Source organism: Dermacentor albipictus, chromosome 1 (genome assembly GCF_038994185.2).
Source record: "Dermacentor albipictus isolate Rhodes 1998 colony chromosome 1, USDA_Dalb.pri_finalv2, whole genome shotgun sequence".
NCBI lineage: Eukaryota > Metazoa > Arthropoda > Arachnida > Ixodida > Ixodidae > Dermacentor > Dermacentor albipictus.
Window position 1 is genome coordinate 70,856,785 of NC_091821.1, and position 20,806 is coordinate 70,877,590.

The 20,806-nt window shown below is 45.7% G+C and overlaps 1 protein-coding gene across 3 annotated transcripts in view; it reads right to left on the minus strand.

Annotated features, from left to right (window-relative positions):
* The window catches only part of LOC135906740 (QRFP-like peptide receptor), a 351,749-nt gene that overhangs the window by 27,094 nt on the left and 303,849 nt on the right, over positions 1-20,806 (minus strand). For all 3 annotated transcript variants that reach the window (XM_070522107.1, XM_070522110.1, XM_070522115.1), the window contains exon 3: positions 2,009-2,196. In XM_070522107.1, coding sequence (XP_070378208.1) covers positions 2,009-2,196 — 188 coding nt within the window. The remainder of the gene's footprint in view (positions 1-2,008; positions 2,197-20,806) is intronic.

A 20,806-nucleotide genomic window follows, 5' to 3' on the forward strand; every position in this document is an offset into this window, starting at 1 on the left:
AGCAGTTACGGCTACACCTTGTCACTTTCTCGCGGTTGTCAAGTCAGCCATTTATTAGTGTAGATTCTCTGAAATTCTTTTTGAAAATGCTGCCGTCGCGCGCGCGACACGCGTGGGGCCGCCTTCGGCGCGCGTTCTTTTTCGCGTTTTGCGCCACAAATTCGAAACGCGGAAGAAATGAGCTGGGGAAAATGTAGGGGGTTGAAAACTGTTGAATGTTTTCAAATGAGATGCACAGTTTTACACTCGAGTTTGCGCCATTATGCAATTAATTATAAATTTAGGCAGGTAAGTCTGACTAATTAGCCTATCAATGATAACAGAAAAATTCACCATCGTCCGCAAGGTGACTGCTAATAAAACGCTGCTTGTCCCATCGTCGTGTCTCGTGCCCCCCTCTCCCTAACCCCGTTTTTTTTAAACAGCTTGTACCGCGTAAGCTGGGACACGCTGTATAACTTGAACACTATACATGCTTAATGAGGATAGAGCGCCACAGTCGAGCGTCAAAAGCGGGGTCGGAGAAAGAACCTTTAGTAGACGTAGCCATACTCCAGCGCTCATCAGCACCATTTTCTGTTGTGGCGCTTCTCCTGTATTTCCCTACGTGCCAGGGGTAAGTCGCACGGCGTGCAACAATGTTCATTAATCGTGTCTGTAGGCACCCAACGTAATGGGCTATCACTCTAACTCTGTTCTCTACCGACACACATTTCCTGCTTTCCCCTGCGTGATCCTCTCCGTAATCACGCAGCGCCTGCTTTTCACAGTGCGAGCTTGAAAGTAAACGTTTATGCGAACGCGTTAGCAGTATGGCTGAAAGAGTTAACTTCGAAGACGTATAGCTGGAAAGAAGAGGAAACTGCTAGTAATGACAGCGTTCGCTCGCCTAGTAAGGGTGGTAAAAGTTTTTTCATGTCGGTAAAAAAAAACAACAACAACAAAAAAAACGTCGACACCTAAAAACTTATGAATTCTGAATGCGAGAGCGTTAATGTCCAATTGAACTCCGCTGAGCGGTCCTTCGAATTACGAATTCCTCGTGGGCAAGCGAATGTGTTGAGACTCTTCGCCAACGCCTCCTAGATTGTACAAGACCGGCGCACTTCGATCCGTGACGTCATGCTACCCTGCTCGACTGCCATAGAATCTAATGCGCACGCTCCCCAGTAAGGCGCGGTGATTTTGACGTCAGCGCTTTCGTCACGCCCGGCTGGGCAATGGAAATTTTGGCCCAAGTAGCATGATGTCATAAAGTAGAGTGCACAGGCCGGCTATCTAGGCGGCACTGGTTTAGTGAAGTGGGAAAGACACCCGGCTTCTGAGCATGGGGTCGTAGGCTCTAAACTCACATCCGCACACGTTTTTTTTCCATTGAATTTGTCCTGTCTTCTTATATATTAATTGGTTTATAGCGATTACCGAGGCGAAGTTAGAACACACGCGAGAGCTGGCGCGGACAACGAACGCGCGGATACGCGTTCCTTGCCCCATAGCGAGGGTGACGTGGCGTCGCGGCTATGCCCTCTCCCCTCATGCAGCACCTGGCGCGCCAAAAGATGTTCGCTTTCGCCCGCTCTGCTTCGTCGAGGAGCTCACGCAACGTGGCGTCGCAACCAATTAGAATTCAGGTGCCGTTTCACTGCTACAGACGCCAGCTTTCTTGCTCAACGGGCAATTTGATGCTTTCGCATCAATATAAAATTGAACGAAAGGAAAAGGCCGATTTTCCGTCGAGAAATGACTTGAGCAAAAGTTTTGACTCTAATAAAAATTAACGGCTTTTCTTCCACCATAACTTAGCGGTGCTGGCGTAGAAACACAGAAGTTCACTAGAAGGGAAGTGATCCATGCGCCATAACACTGTGAGCCTGTGGGCAGTACTGCCTACTGGCTGGTGGTGCTGTCAGTGCTGAAGGTGTCCGAAGACCGGGCATTCCCACGGACATTACAACAATAACATCGTCGTTTTATCGCTCGCGGAAAAGACAAGCGCGGACAGTATTACCTGCACGTTGTAGGGCGTCGTGTAGAGCAGGAGAGGCGAGGCGACGGTGGCCGACAGGAGCCACACGGCAGCCAGCACTCCGCCCGTGCGCTGCTTGGTGATGCGTGCGCGGAACGGGTACAGGATGGCCGTGAACCGGTCGCACGAAATCGCAGACAGCGTGAGGACGCTGCACGTCACGGCCGTCACTGCGAACAGCGGAGACGCACACTACATAAGGGCGTGCAGGCTCTGTCTCTCTCGCTCTCCTCGCTTCGTGGTTATGGGCGTATAGTAGACTCACACCGTTAAGTACAGCTAATCTAGTTACTGGCAATAGGATTAACTACCGCTATAACACCACTTACTACTACTAGTAGCGGATGTAGTAGTAGTAGTAGTAGTAGTAGTAGTAGTAGTAGTAGTAGTAGTAGTAGTAGTAGTAGTAGTAGTAGTAGTAGTAGCGAGACCTATAGGACTAGCAGTATACTGCTGGTACTGGAGCAGCACTAGCGCTATAGATTACTGCTCTCCCTACTAACAACTGCTACTAGTATTAGTAATAGTAGTAGTAATCAAGTACTAGGATATTAATCATGTGAAGCTGAAGCCCCAACACGAAGTTAAGGGCATATTGGCATCGCGTAGGCGGCAAGAGGATGGGCCATGGGCGCAATAACGTAAAGCTATTCCAAGCTGTTTCTGTTCGATTTCTGCAATCAGCCCTCCACGATTGGTGAAACATTTTTGGGCCACCACCACTTCGCATTTGTGTCACGCGACGTCACGAAAACCTCGAAAACTACCCATCTGATATGATCTGTACACACTGATTATTCGTGGTTAGACCAATCACACACACACACACAAAAAAAAAAATAACTATTTCCGATTCTACACCTTTGTTACCATCAGCCCTCTGCTATTGGTCAAAGGTTTTCGGGCTGCGCCTACTTCGCCTGTCTGTCCCGCGACGTCACAAAACTGCGATAACTCACCACGTCAAAGTGCCGTGTGCGCATTAAATATGTCATGAATATGCCAAACAAAGCTAGACTTTTTTAGCAAAAGCCAGAGATTGTCCCGTTCTGAAAGAAATAGAGGATGTCTGCTTACCGATCACTCGGACATTGGCTACTCGGAGCTGCCGGGAAGCATGAATTTATTTGTGTGAAATAAATATCTTTGAGCCCTTTCGGCATGTTTATGTCATCCCTCTCCTAAACTTTCTTCGCTGAGGGTCGGTTTTAGCGGCATTTTTAATTTTCCGTTGCACGCCGCCGCGATTTTCGACCAGCGACCGCAAGCTAAGTAAGAAGTGGGGCAATCGCCAGACGCCGGCACTCTCCTCCTCATCCACTTTCACTGCGCTAGTTCAGCCCAACTGAACCCCTCTCCACTGGTGCGTGCTCTTCACCTCTTGAAAGCTTATTATATAAGAAAAACCTGTCAAGATAGGCACTGCTGTTCGTTTCGAAAGCAAACAAAGGTTGCCTCCTATAAATGAGGAGAGCGTTTGATTGGGTCGTTCAAACAACGCTGCGGGACACTGCTCGATGCTTGCGTCGGCGGTTACGCAAATTTGACGTCCGGAGTTTGGAATAAAAAAAGGTTGTAATATATCGACGTTATAGGCAGGGCCCCATATCTGTAACACTCCATGTAGTGGGTCACGAGTGTCTGACGTATATACGCAGCGCGGCGCACGCCGCCTGGCATGCGTGGGCCATGTGTGCGTACAATTAACGTTGCGCTACGGCGGCGCTGCATTCCCGCTTAACTGCATTCCACGTGGTTACCGATGACAGAGGGTACGAGACGGAACGCACCTCGGCCGCGGTTACGGCGCTGTTATCGGCCACCGCGAAAGGGACGCACAAACACTACGACGGCGCACGACACCGAGGGTGTGCCGTAACTGCGTTTCGTGAACGAGGCTGTCGCTTCGTAACGCGGCCAGACAGGCAAATTAGATGACACGCGTTTTCGCGGGCACTTCAGCGTCGACGGGCGGCCACGTTTTAGCGCCCCCTACGCGCTGTTCCACGCGGCTGGAAATGAGAGGCGTAAGTTAGCATATAATGAAAATCTGCGCACGTCACTTGACCAGTGCATACCGAAGGACGCGCTCTATAGGAGCTCCGCCGAGCGTCAAATCGTAGTTCTTGGTTAATAAAGTGACCAAGCGGCGTACAATTTATTAACTCGGACAAAAGTTATTTGTTACAATAGAAATTCGATTTTTTTTGGCTCTTTGGATAAATAGACCTAAAATCACAAAAAATAACGATAACAACCTTGCCATTAGTATTCAGTCTTCATTTCATTAAGTTCTAGTAGTATATAAAATGTTTATATCACTTTTATCAAAATTTGCGCGCACTCTAAGGTTACCTTTTGGCTAAAATAAAGGTTATTATCTTTCATATATTCGTTAATAGCATCGTTCACTGACGTGCTAAGCTACCTTTCAAGTTATAATTATCTCTAGAATTTTACGCCGTCAAAATTTCGAGTGCGGCACAGATATTGGTCATCATCTACGTTAGAAAATATCCGGAGCGTTCCGGAATGTCAACATATAGTGCTGTCAAAGCGCCACTCGACGTACTGGAGCATCTAAAATACTGTTTACTTTCCATTACACCGCAGCTTCCGGACTATATTGAACAATTTCCCTTTTTCTTTCTTATGCGATCAGCATGGCATGCGCTTTAAAATATCGTACGGAACCAAATCGCAGGAATGGGTTTTTTTCTTCTCGACATCGACTGTAGAAAAACAAAATCAGATGCGTAAAAGAACATAGCAAACAATACGCAGTGATTCGAAATACCTAGTTCGCATACGCTTATGTGAATGTAAGTGGTCGTAATTCGTGATAAAAAGAGTTCGACTGGAAAAAAAATTGCTGTTAGCTCGTTGTCATACTACAATGCTACGTAAAATATTGACGCGCATTAAAACGAGACTATCAATACGTGTGTCACATGCCTGACATACGTGACGTGCTCCAGCTGACATCAGTAACGCTTTGGCGTAATCTTCGCCCAAACGCCTAAGGATAATTCAACGCAAATTACGTATCCAAAGATCATCGCGCTGGCGCTGAGATCGACGAGGTACGGTGTAGCATTGCTGACGCTTAGATGCGTGTTGTGTGAGCTTATATGTTTGTTCAACACGACAACAGACCAAGCGAAACGTAAAAACGAAAGCTAAAAAAGAAGTACCAAGGCCATTTGGAACTCGTGAACAATAGGGAAGAATTATGCGCACAAGGACAGGCGAATAAGTAACAAATTATGAATCCAGAGACAGGGTCTCGGTGCTAGCGCTAAAACTACGTGTCAGCTAGCTGGAACAAAAGGTGGTTCACATTAGGCATGAATATGCTGTGAACACGGTTTTTCTGTCTCTTAGGTAAACTCTTTAGGCAAACTTTAAAAATATACAGATGCCACGTAGCTGCACAGAACCAAGGTAATGTTGTTTGCTGTCGCTTGGAGATATTCAGATTATTTTTTTCATCCCGCCTCATCACATAATTGGTCTTAATTATTTAATGAACTTCTCAAATTATCAAAGGGAAAATCAGACATCCACCCGTTTTCCCTTTCTTAATTATTTCTCTCGACCTTGCGGGTTTCCGCAGAACTATTATGTCAACTTCTCAAATATTATAGTTGGACGAAAAGTGTCAATGAGAAAATTATAGAGCAGCATGAAAAATTCCCGATACATCTTTTTGTTGCTCGATACGCGCTACGTAAAAGTTTTTCCAAGCATGAAAGACGCCCTCGAATACACGCAGAACTGCCGCGCGACTGGCCGCGCAAGGCACTACGCTTCTCTTTTTACGCTTTCACCCTCCTCCTCCGCTTTCCTCCTCGCGCTCGCTCCGTTATCGTCGTCTTTAGTGCCTAGCTGCGCTCCGCGTTCACTCTTTCACCCTTCGCTCTGCTCGTTCGCTCGGTTACGAGGGACGCCGACGCCGACGCTCGCCGCAGGAACGCGCGCATAAGAGCTGAGCTCTAAAATATTTTTGTTCAAGCGTAAAGACAAAGATGTAGTTCTAGCTGCTTTGAATGTAACTCCCGAAGTCGGTCGCTCGAAAATTCGCCTAACCACAGCTCAAAAAAAAAAGAACAAGCTCTTGCTATTATACTGCCTAATGTCCTACCTAGGTAAAAAAAGAAAAAGAAAGGAAAAGAAGAAAAAAACGCACGATGAATTCCCATAACGAAATTTTCTCCGTTGTAATTTTCCTACTTACACCAATCTTCTAATCGCCTCTTACTAATCTCTATTGTGGACATGTTTACTTTCCGCCTGCTCTCGCTGAACCCAAGGGCTTCAAGGAGTCCATTGGTACCTAAATCGACCACTGGGCAGATATCTCCACATTGTAATAAAACGTGCTCCATCTTTTCCCTAGCTTTACCTCAGCAAGCACATGCTTGCTGCTCAATGCTCAATGTGCCTGTATAGAGCGCACCCTGGATTACTTAAAGGGCCCCTCACCAGGGCCCTATAGCAAATTTTAGTTATACGCGGGAAGTTGTCACGTGCCCTCTAGGGAGCGTTCAGCCGCAAAAGGTTTTCGATTCGGCTCAATAGCACTAGCCCAGGTAGAAATATTTCAGTGCTGCGAACCCATGATTTCAGCAGGCGGGCTCCACTGCCAAGCTAGACGCTCTCTCCACTCCCCGTCTATAGCTTTCGCAAGCGAAATTCCTTCCCTGCGTTCTCCCATACCAGACCTCGAGGATCGCGTGCTGTTAGATCACACGCATGCTGTTATCGTCGCCACTAGGCCACGTAGCAGATGAAGAGCTCGCTTTCCCACTGAGACTGTTTGGCGGCGCAGCTACCACTCCTACTCAATAAGCGCGGGCTCGTAGTAACGTGGTGGCTTTTATATTTGGCGGTCATACTCTCTGCGTGAAAAAACAGAATATATATATATATATATGTGCGTTCAGTACCTTGCATGAAAAAAAAAAAAAAACGTCATGTAGACGTCTCTTAGAATTCTCTGCAACTCCCTAATTGGCACATTGGTGATTAGAACAACCAATAAAAAGCTACTTAATTGGTTTTACTAACTAATTAGATGCCAGGGACTAATCAAATTACAGACGTTTCCTCAACAACGCACACCAAGTTTTTTTCGCCTAGAACGATTTGTCACTTCTATATGTTCGTGCACGATGGCTGGGACACCCTGTACAGGTGGAGCGACATCATGGATCTAATTAACAATGTGTACCTTACAACAATTCTCGCCACTGAGATTGGTGTGCGATAAGATTAGTGATAGGACAAGAGATAACATGTTACGTGCCGCCCATAAACCGGGGTGGTTGATCCAATTAGGGTGACGACACTTACAACGACGGCGCGTAACGGCTTAAATGTCGCCGAGCAGGGACCTAAACTCGGGACAATATTCGTTTCCATTAGGCCTGCGGCTGACGCTGAGAGCATTTGTATTCAACGTCACCACACAGCATCGTGAGCGAGAGAGGAGCCTATAATAGCTACCGCCTTAAATGGCACACCGAAGAGGCTTAACGCTGCGCCAAATCACACTTTATAGCCATGAGCATGATCAGCATTCTTCGCATGCCTTCCACCAAAGCGGTCGCGGTAGCAAGAATATACCGCTTCCCTGTAGGTACTGCGAAGCTTGAAGTTAAGGACCAAACGTTAAAATAAGCTGCTACGTAATATTTTTTTTCTCAAAGGTGATTCAAACAAAGCGACGTCATCAAGATCTTTAGCTACAGGCCAGTGATGTAGAAAGAGAAAAAAAAAGAGTGGATGGGCAAACGAAGCACTGTTATGACACAGTGTGACCACAGCTTCATGGAAAGCAGCAACTTGAAGTTAAATATAAGCTTCAAGCAGCGGCAGCGGCACCGAAAGCAGGCACTCTCGGTGAAATATAGAACCGTTTATTACGTTGTGGTGTTCCAGCTCATTTGCGCAGCGCAGCGTACTCATGGAACTTAGGCAAAAATTTTCATTTTTCTTTTGAGAAAGTCGCGAGGAATTTCCCTTTGCGACAAGCCTAGCTGAATTGTAACAAAACTATTCAGAAAAAAATTTAGAATACCAAGCTAAACGCGGAGCCTTCCATGCAAATGCAGTATTCAGAAACATCAAACGGAGTTGTTTCCAGTAAATCAGTAAATGGGGTAAATAAATAGATGGTGTGAAGTAAAAAAATAGACGAAATAAAGGAAGGAAGGCCAACATACGACGCAACGATCACGTGGCAAGCTAGCAGACTTCTCGCTTATTTTTTATTTTATTTTTTCAATATCCTGTGGTGGTCAAAATTATTCCGGAGTCCGAAACTGCGACGTCCCTCATCATGAAATGCTGTTCTTGGCATGCAAAACCCTAGAATTCATTCATTCATTTCTCTTTTTTAATGAAGTGCTAACATGGGCCGGTTTATGCATGTCTGAAAAAATGAGTAACAGCGCAAAGATTGAGACTGAGACAGGTGAAGAGCTGGCTATCAACCAATATTTTATTGCGCGCACAATAATATATATACAGGCGCTTGAATAGGCAGTAGGGAGAGGAGAACATACCAAAGTGGGAATACATGGTCAGGAAGATAGAGACGATGATGAATATAAAAAAAAAGAATATTAGACAGAAATATATAAAAACACAACGAAATGGTTTCCATCATCTACGTAAAATATACGCGAGTTCCTTGGTGAGGAGCGGTATCGAAGGCACGCTCGCACACATGTCGCCTTTTTTGTCGATGCAAAATGCCTCGGATATCTCACGTGCACGCTGGTCACCATAGCGCTTTAGTATTCTGCATTGATTAAATAATGCCCCGCAACCACAAGGGGAGCTAGGTGCGGCTATAGGTGGCTATGCCAACTAGGTGGATGCCAAGCTGCCACGCCTTCTTGAAGTTATCCCGGATTAAAACTGCGCAACGATGCGTTGAACAAGTAGACCTAGGTTAGTGGGTGCTTATGTAATTTGTCTAATTTGTATAAGTTCATTCTTGAATAAGCGAAAAATGAGTCACTGCTTTGCAGGGTACACGTTTATACGTTCGTATTATGACCAATGCTTTTGAAAGTGGGACTGAGCTGAGTTTTCATTTTGTGCGGGTATTCGTCTCGCCTGCCACATTGTACCTATTTCCGCCTATGCCTGTTGCAGGCAAACCTCCTTGCCTTTCACTGTGCTCAAACGCGACTCACCCGCCCTGGTCGCTCAGTGACTGTGGCGTTGCGTTTGTGAGCACGAGATCGCTCCTACGATGTCCGGCTTTTCAGCGGTCGCTTTCCTATGGGGGCGCAATGCAAAAGCGCTCGTGTGCCGTGCTTTAGGTGCACGCTAAAGAACCCAAGCTGGTGAAGATTGATCCGGAGCTCTCAATTATACTGCGTCCCTCATAACTCATTGCGCGGTTTCGGGACGTTAAATCCCACGATTGAATTTTTTAAAATGCGACTTCGTACCTCTGTACGATGCGTGCTGATCGATCTTGCGTTGTTCGCTTACTTCGAAAGCAGTTAAGAGCTCGTAAGTTGGCTTGCTGCGCCAGTTTGTCCGTTATTTCCGTTACGCTGGCGTCGTCTCGTCGTTACCAGGCCGCCTCATTTGCCTCAGCTTCACCGGCGAAGAAAAGCAAAACAATGTCACGCTATTGCGACAACTCTGGCAGTTGGATGACGGTCGCGCGAACCCTTTAGCGATCCGCACAACACAGACTCTGAGATGGACGTGAGTACGTACTTTTGTTTCGGAGGCCAGAGCAGGCAATACCGTAGCGAACGAAGGCGACGCGGTGCACACCAGAAAAAAAAAAAAAAAACAATCTGAGAGAGCGAGAAAGAAAAAAAAAGTTTTTTTTTCTTTTAGAAAACTGCGCTCTCCTGTGTGTGAAAGAAATGCTTTCGCAGTAAATTTGGCGTCACGGAGGTTATACGTATACACACGAGAGAAACACTGATAGTTACACATCGCATGCAAATAAGCGGAATAGATCACGGAAAGAATTACAAGGTACTACAGCTAGTCGCACGTGGTAGCCTTGGTGCAAATTATCTGTCGAAGTTTGAAGCATCAAAAGTTCCAGGCAGCAGAAGTAAGGGGGAAAGGCATGAAAGGAAAACTACGCAGAACTCGTGGAAGACAGGCAGAAGAAAAAAAAAAACACTCCGGTATCAAGTAAGCCAGTTTTCATGACATGCGTTCATGACACGCAAGTATACGACGAGTGGTACTCTACAACTTCTTTTTTAAAACAAAATCTTTCTTTTTTATTCACCGGCTGTTCATTTATGTGCTGCTACGACGTAAAGCTTTTAGATGCAGAAAGCAAGGGCGCGGAGCAAGAAATATATAAAAACGCATAGTTTCATTACTTAAGCTTGAGGATGTCGCAATGAATTAAGTAACGCAAACGAGTTCTGTGTTCCGAAGAACAGCGCCTGCGGATATGGAAAGTACATCGAGGCTGTAGTTCATACCGTAAAAAAAAACAAGAAAAAAAACTTAAGTACTGTTTTGTAAGCTTATGCACCGAAAGTCGATATATGGTAACGGCGTCCCTCTTTTAAGTGTTCAAGGCAGCACTATATGTCCGACATGATACGCGGAAACATTCTGTAATAATAAACGTATTTCGTTTTTCGCACATCAGTTTCGTCATGCATACCTCTTTCTTGTGGTCAGCTCAGCAAAGCTTATCATAAGATTATTGTATTGTTAGCACTGCCTGAACAGTCCTTGAGATTCCATTAAAATGCAAATTAGCGAATGGAATCAATCTTCTTCCGAGCGAAATTGCTCACCGACAGCATAAATTTGCGTTATAACATCTTCTGGCTGCGGTTTGAGTCTTTCTCTTTTAATGGTAAGACATGAAATTCTCATTTGGGTAGTGATGCTGTTGATCGCAATACGGACGGCTATGGAATTTCCTTTCGAGAGAGTTCCATGTGCTGCCCTATCCTGAAACGAAGAATGAGGACTTTCCCGTAGCCAGATGAACACATTTCAGTCTTGACAACCGTATTTATTCGAATATGTCAATTTATTCCCCGAAAATGTGACCCAACATGACCTATCGACCTACATTCGTGACCAACGGATGTTCGACCTATGTTCGCGAACAAAGCTAGCAAAAGTAGCGAGCTAACGGAGTTCCTCCGTCGCACCTGCCGTAAAGCCAGCCTGGAGATTATCCAGACCGGCTTTGAGGAATGCTGCAAATCCAACGCACTCGACGGCACCGAGGACGATGTCGTTTGGGGAGCCGTGGACGCCTGCGAAGCATCCGACGAGACAATTCTGACGAGTAGCGAGTAACGAGTAGCGAGTAGGCATCGAGTAGCGAGATTTAGTAGCCGAGCTTACAGTAAATATAAGGGTCTCTCTTGTTTAAATATTTTCATTTTCTAAAAAAAATATCGCTCACCGTTTATTTCAATTACATTTTTGTTTTATTTCTCGGCGAGTTCATTATATAGGGGTCGACTTAAATTCGAGTAAATGCTGTAAATTGGAACGCGCCTATACTTCGGCAACCTCTCTTTCTCTCTCTCTCTCTCTCTCTCTCCAGCGTTTGTCTCTTTTTCCTCTATCTTTCTGCCTCCCCTAACCCTTTCTCCAGTCATCACCATCATTATCATTTTTATGTTCACTGCAGGACGAATGTCTCTTCCAGCGACCTCCAATTACCCCTGCCCAGCGCCAACTGATTCTAACTTGCGCCCGACAATTTCCTGATTTCATCACCCCACCTAGTTTTCTGCCATCCTCGATTGTGCTTCCCTTCTCTTGCCATCCATTCTGTAACCCTAACGGTCCACCGTTATCTAACCTACACATTACGTGGCCTGCCCAGCTCTATTTTTCTGTCTTAATGTCAATTAGAATGTCGGCTAACCCTGTTTGCTCCCTGATCCATACCGCTCTCTTCGTGTCTCTTAACGTCATGCCTAGAATTTTTTGTGCCATTGCTCTTTGTGCAGTCCTAAACTTGTTTTCGAGCTTCTTTGTCAGTCTCCAAATTTCTGCCCCATATGTTAGCACCGGTAGACTGCATTGATGGTGCGCCTTTCTTGTCAATGATAGTGGTAAGGACCTAATCAGGATCTGGCAATGCCTGCCGTATGCACTCCAACCCATTTTTATTATTCTGTAAATTTCATTCTCTTGATCAGGGTCACCTGTGAGTAATTTACCTGGGTAAACGTACTCCTTCACAGACTCTAGAAACTGACTGGCGATCCTGAACTCTTGCTCCCTTGCCCGGCTATTGATCATTATCTTTGTCTTCTGCATATTAATCTTCAACCCCCCTCTTACACTCTCCCTGTTAGGGTCCTCAATCATTTCTTGCAATTCGTCCCCAGTGTTACTGAACAGGATGGTGCATTTGCAAACCGAATGTTGCTGAGATATTCGCCGTTGATCCTCACTCCTTAGCCTTCCCAGCTTAATAGCTTGAATACTTCTTCCAAGCATGCAATGCACGGCATTGGAGAGATTGTGTCTCCTTGCTTGACCCCTTTCTTTACAGGTATCTTTCTGCTATTCTTCTGGAGAAGAAGGGTAGCTATGGAATCTTTGTAGATATTTCCCAAGATATTCACGTATTCCTCCTGTACTCTTTTATTGAGTAATGTCTCTTTGACTGCTGGTATCTCTACTGAATCAAATGTCGCTTCATAATCTATGAAAGCCATATAGAGAGGTTGATTGTACTATGCGGATTTCTCGATTACCTGATTGATGACATGGATGTGATCCCTTGTAGGGTATCCCTTCCTCAAACCTGCCTGTTCCCTTGGTTGACTGAAGTCCGTTGTTGCCCTTAGTCTATTGGAGATTATTTTGGTAAATATTTTATATAATACTGGAAATAAGCTAATGGGCCTATAATTTTTTCAATTCTTTACCTTCTCCCTTTTTGTGTATTGGTATAATGTTGGCATCCTTCCAGTTCTCTGGAACACTTGTTGTCGTGAGACATAGCGCTTAAAGGGCCGCAAGGCTTTGAAGCATGACATCTCCTCCATCTTTGATCAAATCGACTGTCATTCCATCTTCTGCTGCTGCTTTTCCCAGCTCATGTATTGCAAGGCCCTTCTAACTTCATCGTTAGTTATAGAAGGAGCCCCTGTATCCTGTTCATTACTACTTTGAATAAAGGCAGCGTGGCTGCTCTTGGTTTTGTACAGGTCAGTATACAACTATTCCGCTGCTTTTACTATATCTTCGAAGTTGCTAATGGTATTACCCAGCTTATCTTTCAGTGCATACATCTTGGCTTGTCCTATGCCAAGCTTTCTTTTCACTGATTTCATGCTGCGTCAATTTTTTACTGCTTCCTCAGTTTTTCTCCCGTTATCTCCTTGATCTGTTTTGACAGGTCCGCGAATTCTACCTTATCTCTTGAGTTGGACACTTTCATTCTTTGTCGTTTCTTTATTAGTTCCCTTGCTACTTGGGACAGCTTATCTACTGGTTGCCTTGATGCCTTACCTCCCACTTCAACTGCCGCTTCTGAAGCCAGCCTAGTAAGGATTTCATTAATTACCTCTATGTCATCTTCACCTCTCTGTTCTAAAGTTGCATTTTTTCTGCAGGGTAACAAACTGGATCTTTATCTTCTGGTTAACCTCCCCACCTCTCGCATCTCATTTATATATATATCTCTCTTCTTTCTGCTTTCTTTCCCTCGGTATTCCTTTGTCTGCGGATAGTTTCGCGAACCTTTAATGCACGCTTCATCACTTAGTGCAGTTCACGCTGATGGTATACGACCCGTAAAAAACAAAATATCCTAAGACACCTAAGCACTTCTTATGAGTTGTGAATGCGAAACCATTAATGTCTAATTGAACGCCGCTGAGCGGTATTTTGAATTATGAACTCCTCCCGGGCAAGCGAGCGCGTTGAGACACTTGGATAACGCCTCCTAGATAGCACAAGGCCGGTGCACTTCGATCCGTAACATCATGCTAGCATGCCTGCCTGCCATGTAATCTAATGGGCACGCTCCGAAGTAAGCCGCAGATATTTTGACGTCACCGCTTTCGTTACGCCGGGCTTGGCAATTGAAAAATTTCGGTCCAAGTAGCATGATGTAATGAAGGAGCGCGCACAGGGCTGATATATGTAGGAGGCATTGGCTTGGTGCGTTTTGCTTTGGCCTTACCGAGGCGCAGTTAGAACGCAAGCAAGAGCTTGCGCGGACAAGGAACGCGCGAATAACACAGGATTCCGAGAGCGACAGCGAGGGCGACGTGGCGTCGGGCGATGCCCTCTCCCCTCACGAAATACCTGGCGCGCTATGGCGGCAGCAGTTCCCTTTCGCCCATTGTGCTCCATCAAGGCGCGCTTGTGATTTGGCGTCATAGCTAATAGAAATTTAGCTGCCATTTTTCGCTTGTCCAGACGACAGACGCCGGCTTTGTGTTCCATGTGCCATTTGATGCTTTCGCATAAAAAAGAAAGCACGTGCAGCCTGAAAGCCACAGTAAGCCACACCCAGCAGCTCAGTCTGAGCACTCAGAAAAGAAGAACTTTGCAGCGACCATATATGCTTTTATCAGGTTATTACGCCGTTAGGCTTAAAACGCACGCATAAATGTACAACACATTATAATGAAGCTCTAATCGTGTCGTACTAAAAATGCACCCAGTACCAAATGCGGGTGCTACTTCCCAGGCCACCTTCACCTCAAACTAAACGCGAAGTTGTGGCGCAATTTCGCTCTTCAATCTCCAACCTCTGGGGTACAAATTTTATGCTTTACATTCAGTGGGATGCGTGCTTACAGTACAAACTGTATTTGTATTGCTGTATCTGTGTGCCCCTACACATTTGTAAAAAAAAATGACACAAGTATGGCCTTTGAAGTATATTCGCTACCCAAAAGAACGCGCTGTACGTTGCTACGACGATAATCGCGTTTGTTTCAAAAATCTGGACCCGTGCTCTGACCGACTTAGTGAACGAAGTGACGATTCCGTACAAGCAGATAACGTGCAACTAGCTGATGTTTGATAGGAAGCAGAATACATAAAAAAAAACCAAAGTACTTCAAGTGAGCCAAGCATATTAAGTCGGATATTTAGTTATAATTACGAATAAGGCGATAAGAATAAGAATTTCTGCACATCACAGGGATATGTTAATTCGTTCTCAAGAGGAAGAGAGAAAGATGCGCAACGCTGTTGTGGATGCCAGAGTTGCTCAAACCCAGCATGATCTCATGCGAAAATTATTGACGGCACTCGCATGAAACCAGTCGCAGGCATCACTTTCACCTTGGATCACGTTTTAACCAAGATGTCAGTTTGAAGTTGTCGATTTCACATGGTCAAAATCTGGGGAAGTTCTCGAGCTTTTTTCTAGGCACTAAGATTAATTAAATGTTGTGTTTCTGAGCGTGATGATGATATCAAGCAACATGTCCCATAGGCAACCAAGGGCGTGAGGCTGTATTTCTCGTTTTTTATCTTTCTCGTACTGCTCTGACATGTCAGCGAAATTGCTTTATTACTGACTATCCGTTTATTTGACCTGACATTGGCATTGTCATTCCTTAATCATAAAATTGTTTTCGAAGAAGCTGGTAACACATAAGCTGCGAACATTTCCTATATCAATCAATCAATCAATCAATCAATCAATCAATCAATCAATCAATCAATCAATCAATCAATCAATCAATCAATCAATCAATCAATCAATCAATCAATCAATCAATCAATCAATCAATCAGGCGTGCATACGCAATGGGCACTCTATTAAAGTTAACGAGAGGAAAAGCATTTCAGGCGAGATTCGAAAGCAAATATCTGGTGGCCGCGGTTGAATGCGCAGCATGAGTGGTGTAGAAACTGACAGCAATAGTGACTGTAGAAGTGCGAGCGTTATGTCTAAGCGCATTGTCCGGTAGCGATGTGAGCAGTTTTGTGAAGACAATGAGGCTGGGTTCAGCGATTAGCAGAATAAAAGGCTGTTGTTCATCGGGGTGTCGATGAATTACTAAAAGACTGTCGACGTTAGCTTAGGAGAAGTACAGTCGCGTGCAATATGGCTTGCAACACCCTTGTTCATCACCCTTGCAACACCCTTGCTGGTGCTGAGAGTATCCTTCACAGAGGACAAGGAGAACGTATAGAAGAAAGTAAAATCACAAAAGGCGGAATGGAGGAAGTAATTACCAAACGAAAAAGAAAGACTAAAGCACGAGCAATTCTGCCGTTGTTTCCTTGTACCTACATTTAGCGTTACAATCTCTGTATGGAGAAATACAGAGATTGGGCGGTTACGCCTCAAGCGTAACCGCCCGTAGGCCTATACGTGCGCTCCAGATGTTTCGCGATCGTGCATACTTCTTCAATTTACTTCTTTAATCAGCGATTGTATAGCTTTATCACCTTCCTTGAAACTGCTAGCCACCCGCCGTGGCTGCTCAGTGGCTATGGTGTCGGGCTGCTGAGCACGAGGTCGCGGGATCGAATCCCGGCCACGGCGGCCGCATTTCGATGGGGGCGAAATGCGAAAACACCCGTGTGCTTAGATTTAGGTGCACGTTAAAGAACCCCAGGTGGTCTAAATTCCCGGAATCCTCCACTACGGCGTGCCTCATAATCAGAAAGCGGTTTTGGCACGTAAAACCCCATAAAAAAAATTGTAAGGGGCTCTTACAGCCAAGAGATCCTTGGGGATGCGGCCTTGTTTATCAGCAATTCGCTCGCTTACCTCGTTGTTGCGATGTCTAATAAGTATGCGCAACCAAGGCACATGAACTGAGGCTCCTCACAATCCTTGCGACACTGTGCTGCTATATCGTTTTGTTAGCGCGAAAGAAATCAGCAACGTGGTTCCACCACAAAGTTAAACTGACGCAAAGACTGAGCACGCAGCCTGGCATGAGCGGTTAAATGCATTTGTCACGCAACAGAACAGAATATTGGAATTAAAGGCTGCGCTTCGAAATTCTTTTTTTCCCGAAGACAGCATCCCGTGAAGCTTAAGAGGCGATAGCAAATGGCCGATAGCTGCCAAGAGTGCTTGATAAATTTTGTTGATGTGCATATCCCTATCAGGCTGTATGCCTGCTAAGTGTTGTTAGAATAAAAAAAAAACTTGGAAGATGCTTAAACTTCGCCTTGAATAGTGGAACCCAATAGCATTGAAAGGTCCCTGACTGCTTCTCACGCTTCCCGGCAACTGCAGCTTACGTGACCGTAAGGTTTACCGAGAAACGCTGGCGGCGAACACTATGCACGAAGGCGAGCTTTGTGTCGACCGATCCCGGAGGTAGTCCACAGTCACGCCAAAAAAGTTAAATCATTTTCAGGTTTCTGTTGTTGTTTCGTACTTTCAATATTTAGGTCTGAGAAGATTTTACACAAAAGGCATGCGCTGCCGGTGTTTTATTTCATGACATTTGTTTGTGGGCTGTCATTCTCAAAATTTCGAGAAATAACTTTTTCAAGAATGTAAGACAAAGTATGAGCAACGTTAGGTATAGAATGGTGTGGCAATATAACCCGTATACAGTGGCGTAACAACAGGGGGGGCCGGGGGGCCATGGGCCCCGGGTGCAAGGGGCCAGTGGGGGGGGGGGGGGGTGTCATATACGCCTGAAGACACCCCGCTTTCCGCTGGCTTGACTGGGCGCAAATTGCAAAGAATGTCCCGGTATCCAGTAGCCCGAGCTCATGCACCCGATGCGTTTCGCCGCAGGATTGTCGGCTGCAGCTCTATCAACACCCCACGAAATAATTGCACGAATGTGCGGGCTGAAAAATTTAATTCGCGAAAACTACTCACTTTAGCGGAACGTTTCATGTGGGGTCCGCTCGTGCTGTGCGTTCATGCTGGGAGCAGGAGTCGCTAAATATACAGTGAGGCGTTGTAAGTCGTTGGGGCTCTTGGGTCCCTCTTCCATTCAGAACGCGCAGCGAAGACGAACAAACACAGCAGCAAGAGGGCGTTCAACCAGCACGCCCGGCGCTCGCGTTTACGGCGAAGCGTTCGTTGAGAGCGACGTTGCATAAGTGGGGCCGTCAAAAGTCGCGAATGGGATTCCCTGGGTCGTCTTCAGACTCGGTTCGGCCGAAGAGTTTGGCGGCGTATGATTCGACAGGCTGTAGTCGCGGGCCCGCCGCGATGTCCGGCTCGCTTTTCCCCTCTCCCGCTCGCTCCGAGAAGCCGCTGCGAAGCCTGCCATTATGTTTCACGCTTTCCTTCTTACCTTCGGAAGTTTCAGAAAACTGTTGTTGTTGTGTGACTTCATGTCACAAGTACAGTGTCTGTATCAGGTGCACAGAATTTTATTTAAGGAAAAGGTGTAAGGATATTTCCCGATCGAGATGCTATGAAGTTATGTCTTTTTGTGACAACTAGGAACTCGGTAGCGCGAAAAATATGGCAGATAAGTAATAACCATATCCTTAATAATCCCGTAATTAGTACTTATAGAGGAAGCACTTCAATTGAAGAGTTCAGGACTCAAAGTCTTATTATTAACTCAACAAAAGCTTCTTAAGCAAAATCGTTTTGGGTGCTACGACCTACAGTACTTCGGCACTGCGGGCGGCGCCCAGTATATGGCAGCAGCGAAAGAAATATGAAATAGTGGACCAGTGACGTTGATCCCTTAATCCTCTCCATTGCGAGTGCAAACCAACAGCAGTGCAAACTTTCGCTGGCATGGGCTTCATCGCGGCCTTTTCTTTCTTTTTTTTATGGTGACGCCAAGAATCGACGCGAAGCGTGCTCTATTTTGTTCCCAATCTTCCGGTGGTGCCACAGCTCGGATAATCACGTTTGTCCGTATAGCAGCAAATGAAAAATAAAGGCTTTTTGATCAGAATGAAGAGAACTCGTAATTGTGATAGCATTGGCGCCCGCGCAGCGGGGAGGCAGGTAGCGTTTTCTAATAGGGTGGGAAGGTCAGCGTCACTGACAATTTAATTTTCGTTTTCGTTCAGGGCTGCGTGCCATAGTACCTACGACGATTTTTGTGAAGTTGTTGTTGGGCAAGATATGAATGTCGAGCTTCAATTTTTCAAATGCAATATTGTCGCTAAAATTGATAATTAAAACTTTATTATAAAGATCTTTTTGTTAGTTGTACGCGAGTAATATTTTCCACGATGCCGCATTTGTATTGGCTGCCAAGCCTTACAGTCTGACAGAAGATGTGCACATAGGCTTATCACACGTGAACAGTGCAGCACGCTGTGTTATTTGGAGCAGGAAAAACAGCGTGTATATTTGCTGCATTCGCGATCTCTGGGAAAGAAAGCGAAGGAGAGAAGGACCCGGGGAACGTGCGCGGTATCCAAGGTGGCTGTACAGGTGCTGAAACCCGGAAATTGTCGATATCCTCGCCTTCCTCGACTACATCAGGGGGGGGGGGAGGGGATGACAGAAGACCTATGGGCCCCGGGTGCCAGACGACCTAGCTACGCCACTGCCCGTATATACCGCATGTCATGCAGGAAGTTGCGACATATAAATATGCTTAAATATATGGCAATTTTCACTCATGGACAACTCTGCGAACACCGGATTTTCTGAGAAACGGGAAACTTAACACTATTGCGTTAAAATGCGCATGAAAAACGTACAGGAAACACTCCAGCTTCTGGGAAGGGGCCGGCTCTTCTAGTTATAAAAGCATGCACGTCAACGACATGCAAAGAAAGCGAGAAAGGGATGTAACTGTTATTTAGCTTTCTTTCCTCGAGCACCTTTTTTTTTTCTGGTGTGTCGCTGTTTTGCTCTAGCCAGCGTTTCCTGCGGGCAGCTGCGGAAACGATTCTATGTTGTGATGCTTCTTCACTCTTATGTTTGTTATCCCAACGAAAAATTCTTCACGATCACTGCACTGTCATTACTGTGATAAAGCGGTGAACAGAGTGGTCGCGCTCTTCGGCGCTGCGATCTCGGCTACAGACGCCTGGTGCACTTCATAGCACGCGACCACGCTTCTTGAGCATGAAACACTTTTAGCCCAGTGGTGTAGCTCCGCATGGCTGCCATTGTCTGTTTTTAAGCAGATGCTCTTTCGACGCTAGCGCCAAGGTCCCCTTCAGTTAGGGCCCGAGCAGGAGGGCGATACATTGACAAAATGACAGCGCACACGATTGTGTACGTTGTCATGGCAACTGGAACAGCAGCCGTGTGGCGCCTCCTCACCCTAGCGCTCTTTTTTTCCGTTTTTTTTATTATGACGACACGCTCCGCTCTCTCTCCACCTTTCCCCATGCCCCGCGCACCTTTACTTTTGCTTTCTTTATGCATGTCCGCGGCGCGTTTTTGTTATTATTTTTCTTTATCGCGCGCACGCGATACCTCAGGCATTGTTTGTGAACTGGCGTGTGGTGCTCCCTGGGTTCTTGATGCGTCAGCACGCACGCAGTCTTGTCCATACTTAGAGTATGCCAGCATGTACCAGAACATATATAAATTCCCCTTCCAACACAACAGATCTCCGGCCTCGTTTTATTGACTTCCGTTTCCAACAACAAATATTTTCGCATAACTTGGTATGATACGCGCTCAGAAAATGAACAAAACTGAAAAATGCATGACATTTACGTGATTACTAAACACAAAAGTTCACAGACAGTGAAAAAAAAAATTAGAACTCAAGAAAACGCGAAGGGTGTTTCATGTACACACATATAAAAGATTTTTATATAATGCCCTAAAGACCAAAGTGTAGAAGAGCTTCTTATATGCGCACTGAGAGCTTCTGATATACTCACTGAGACATTGCACAA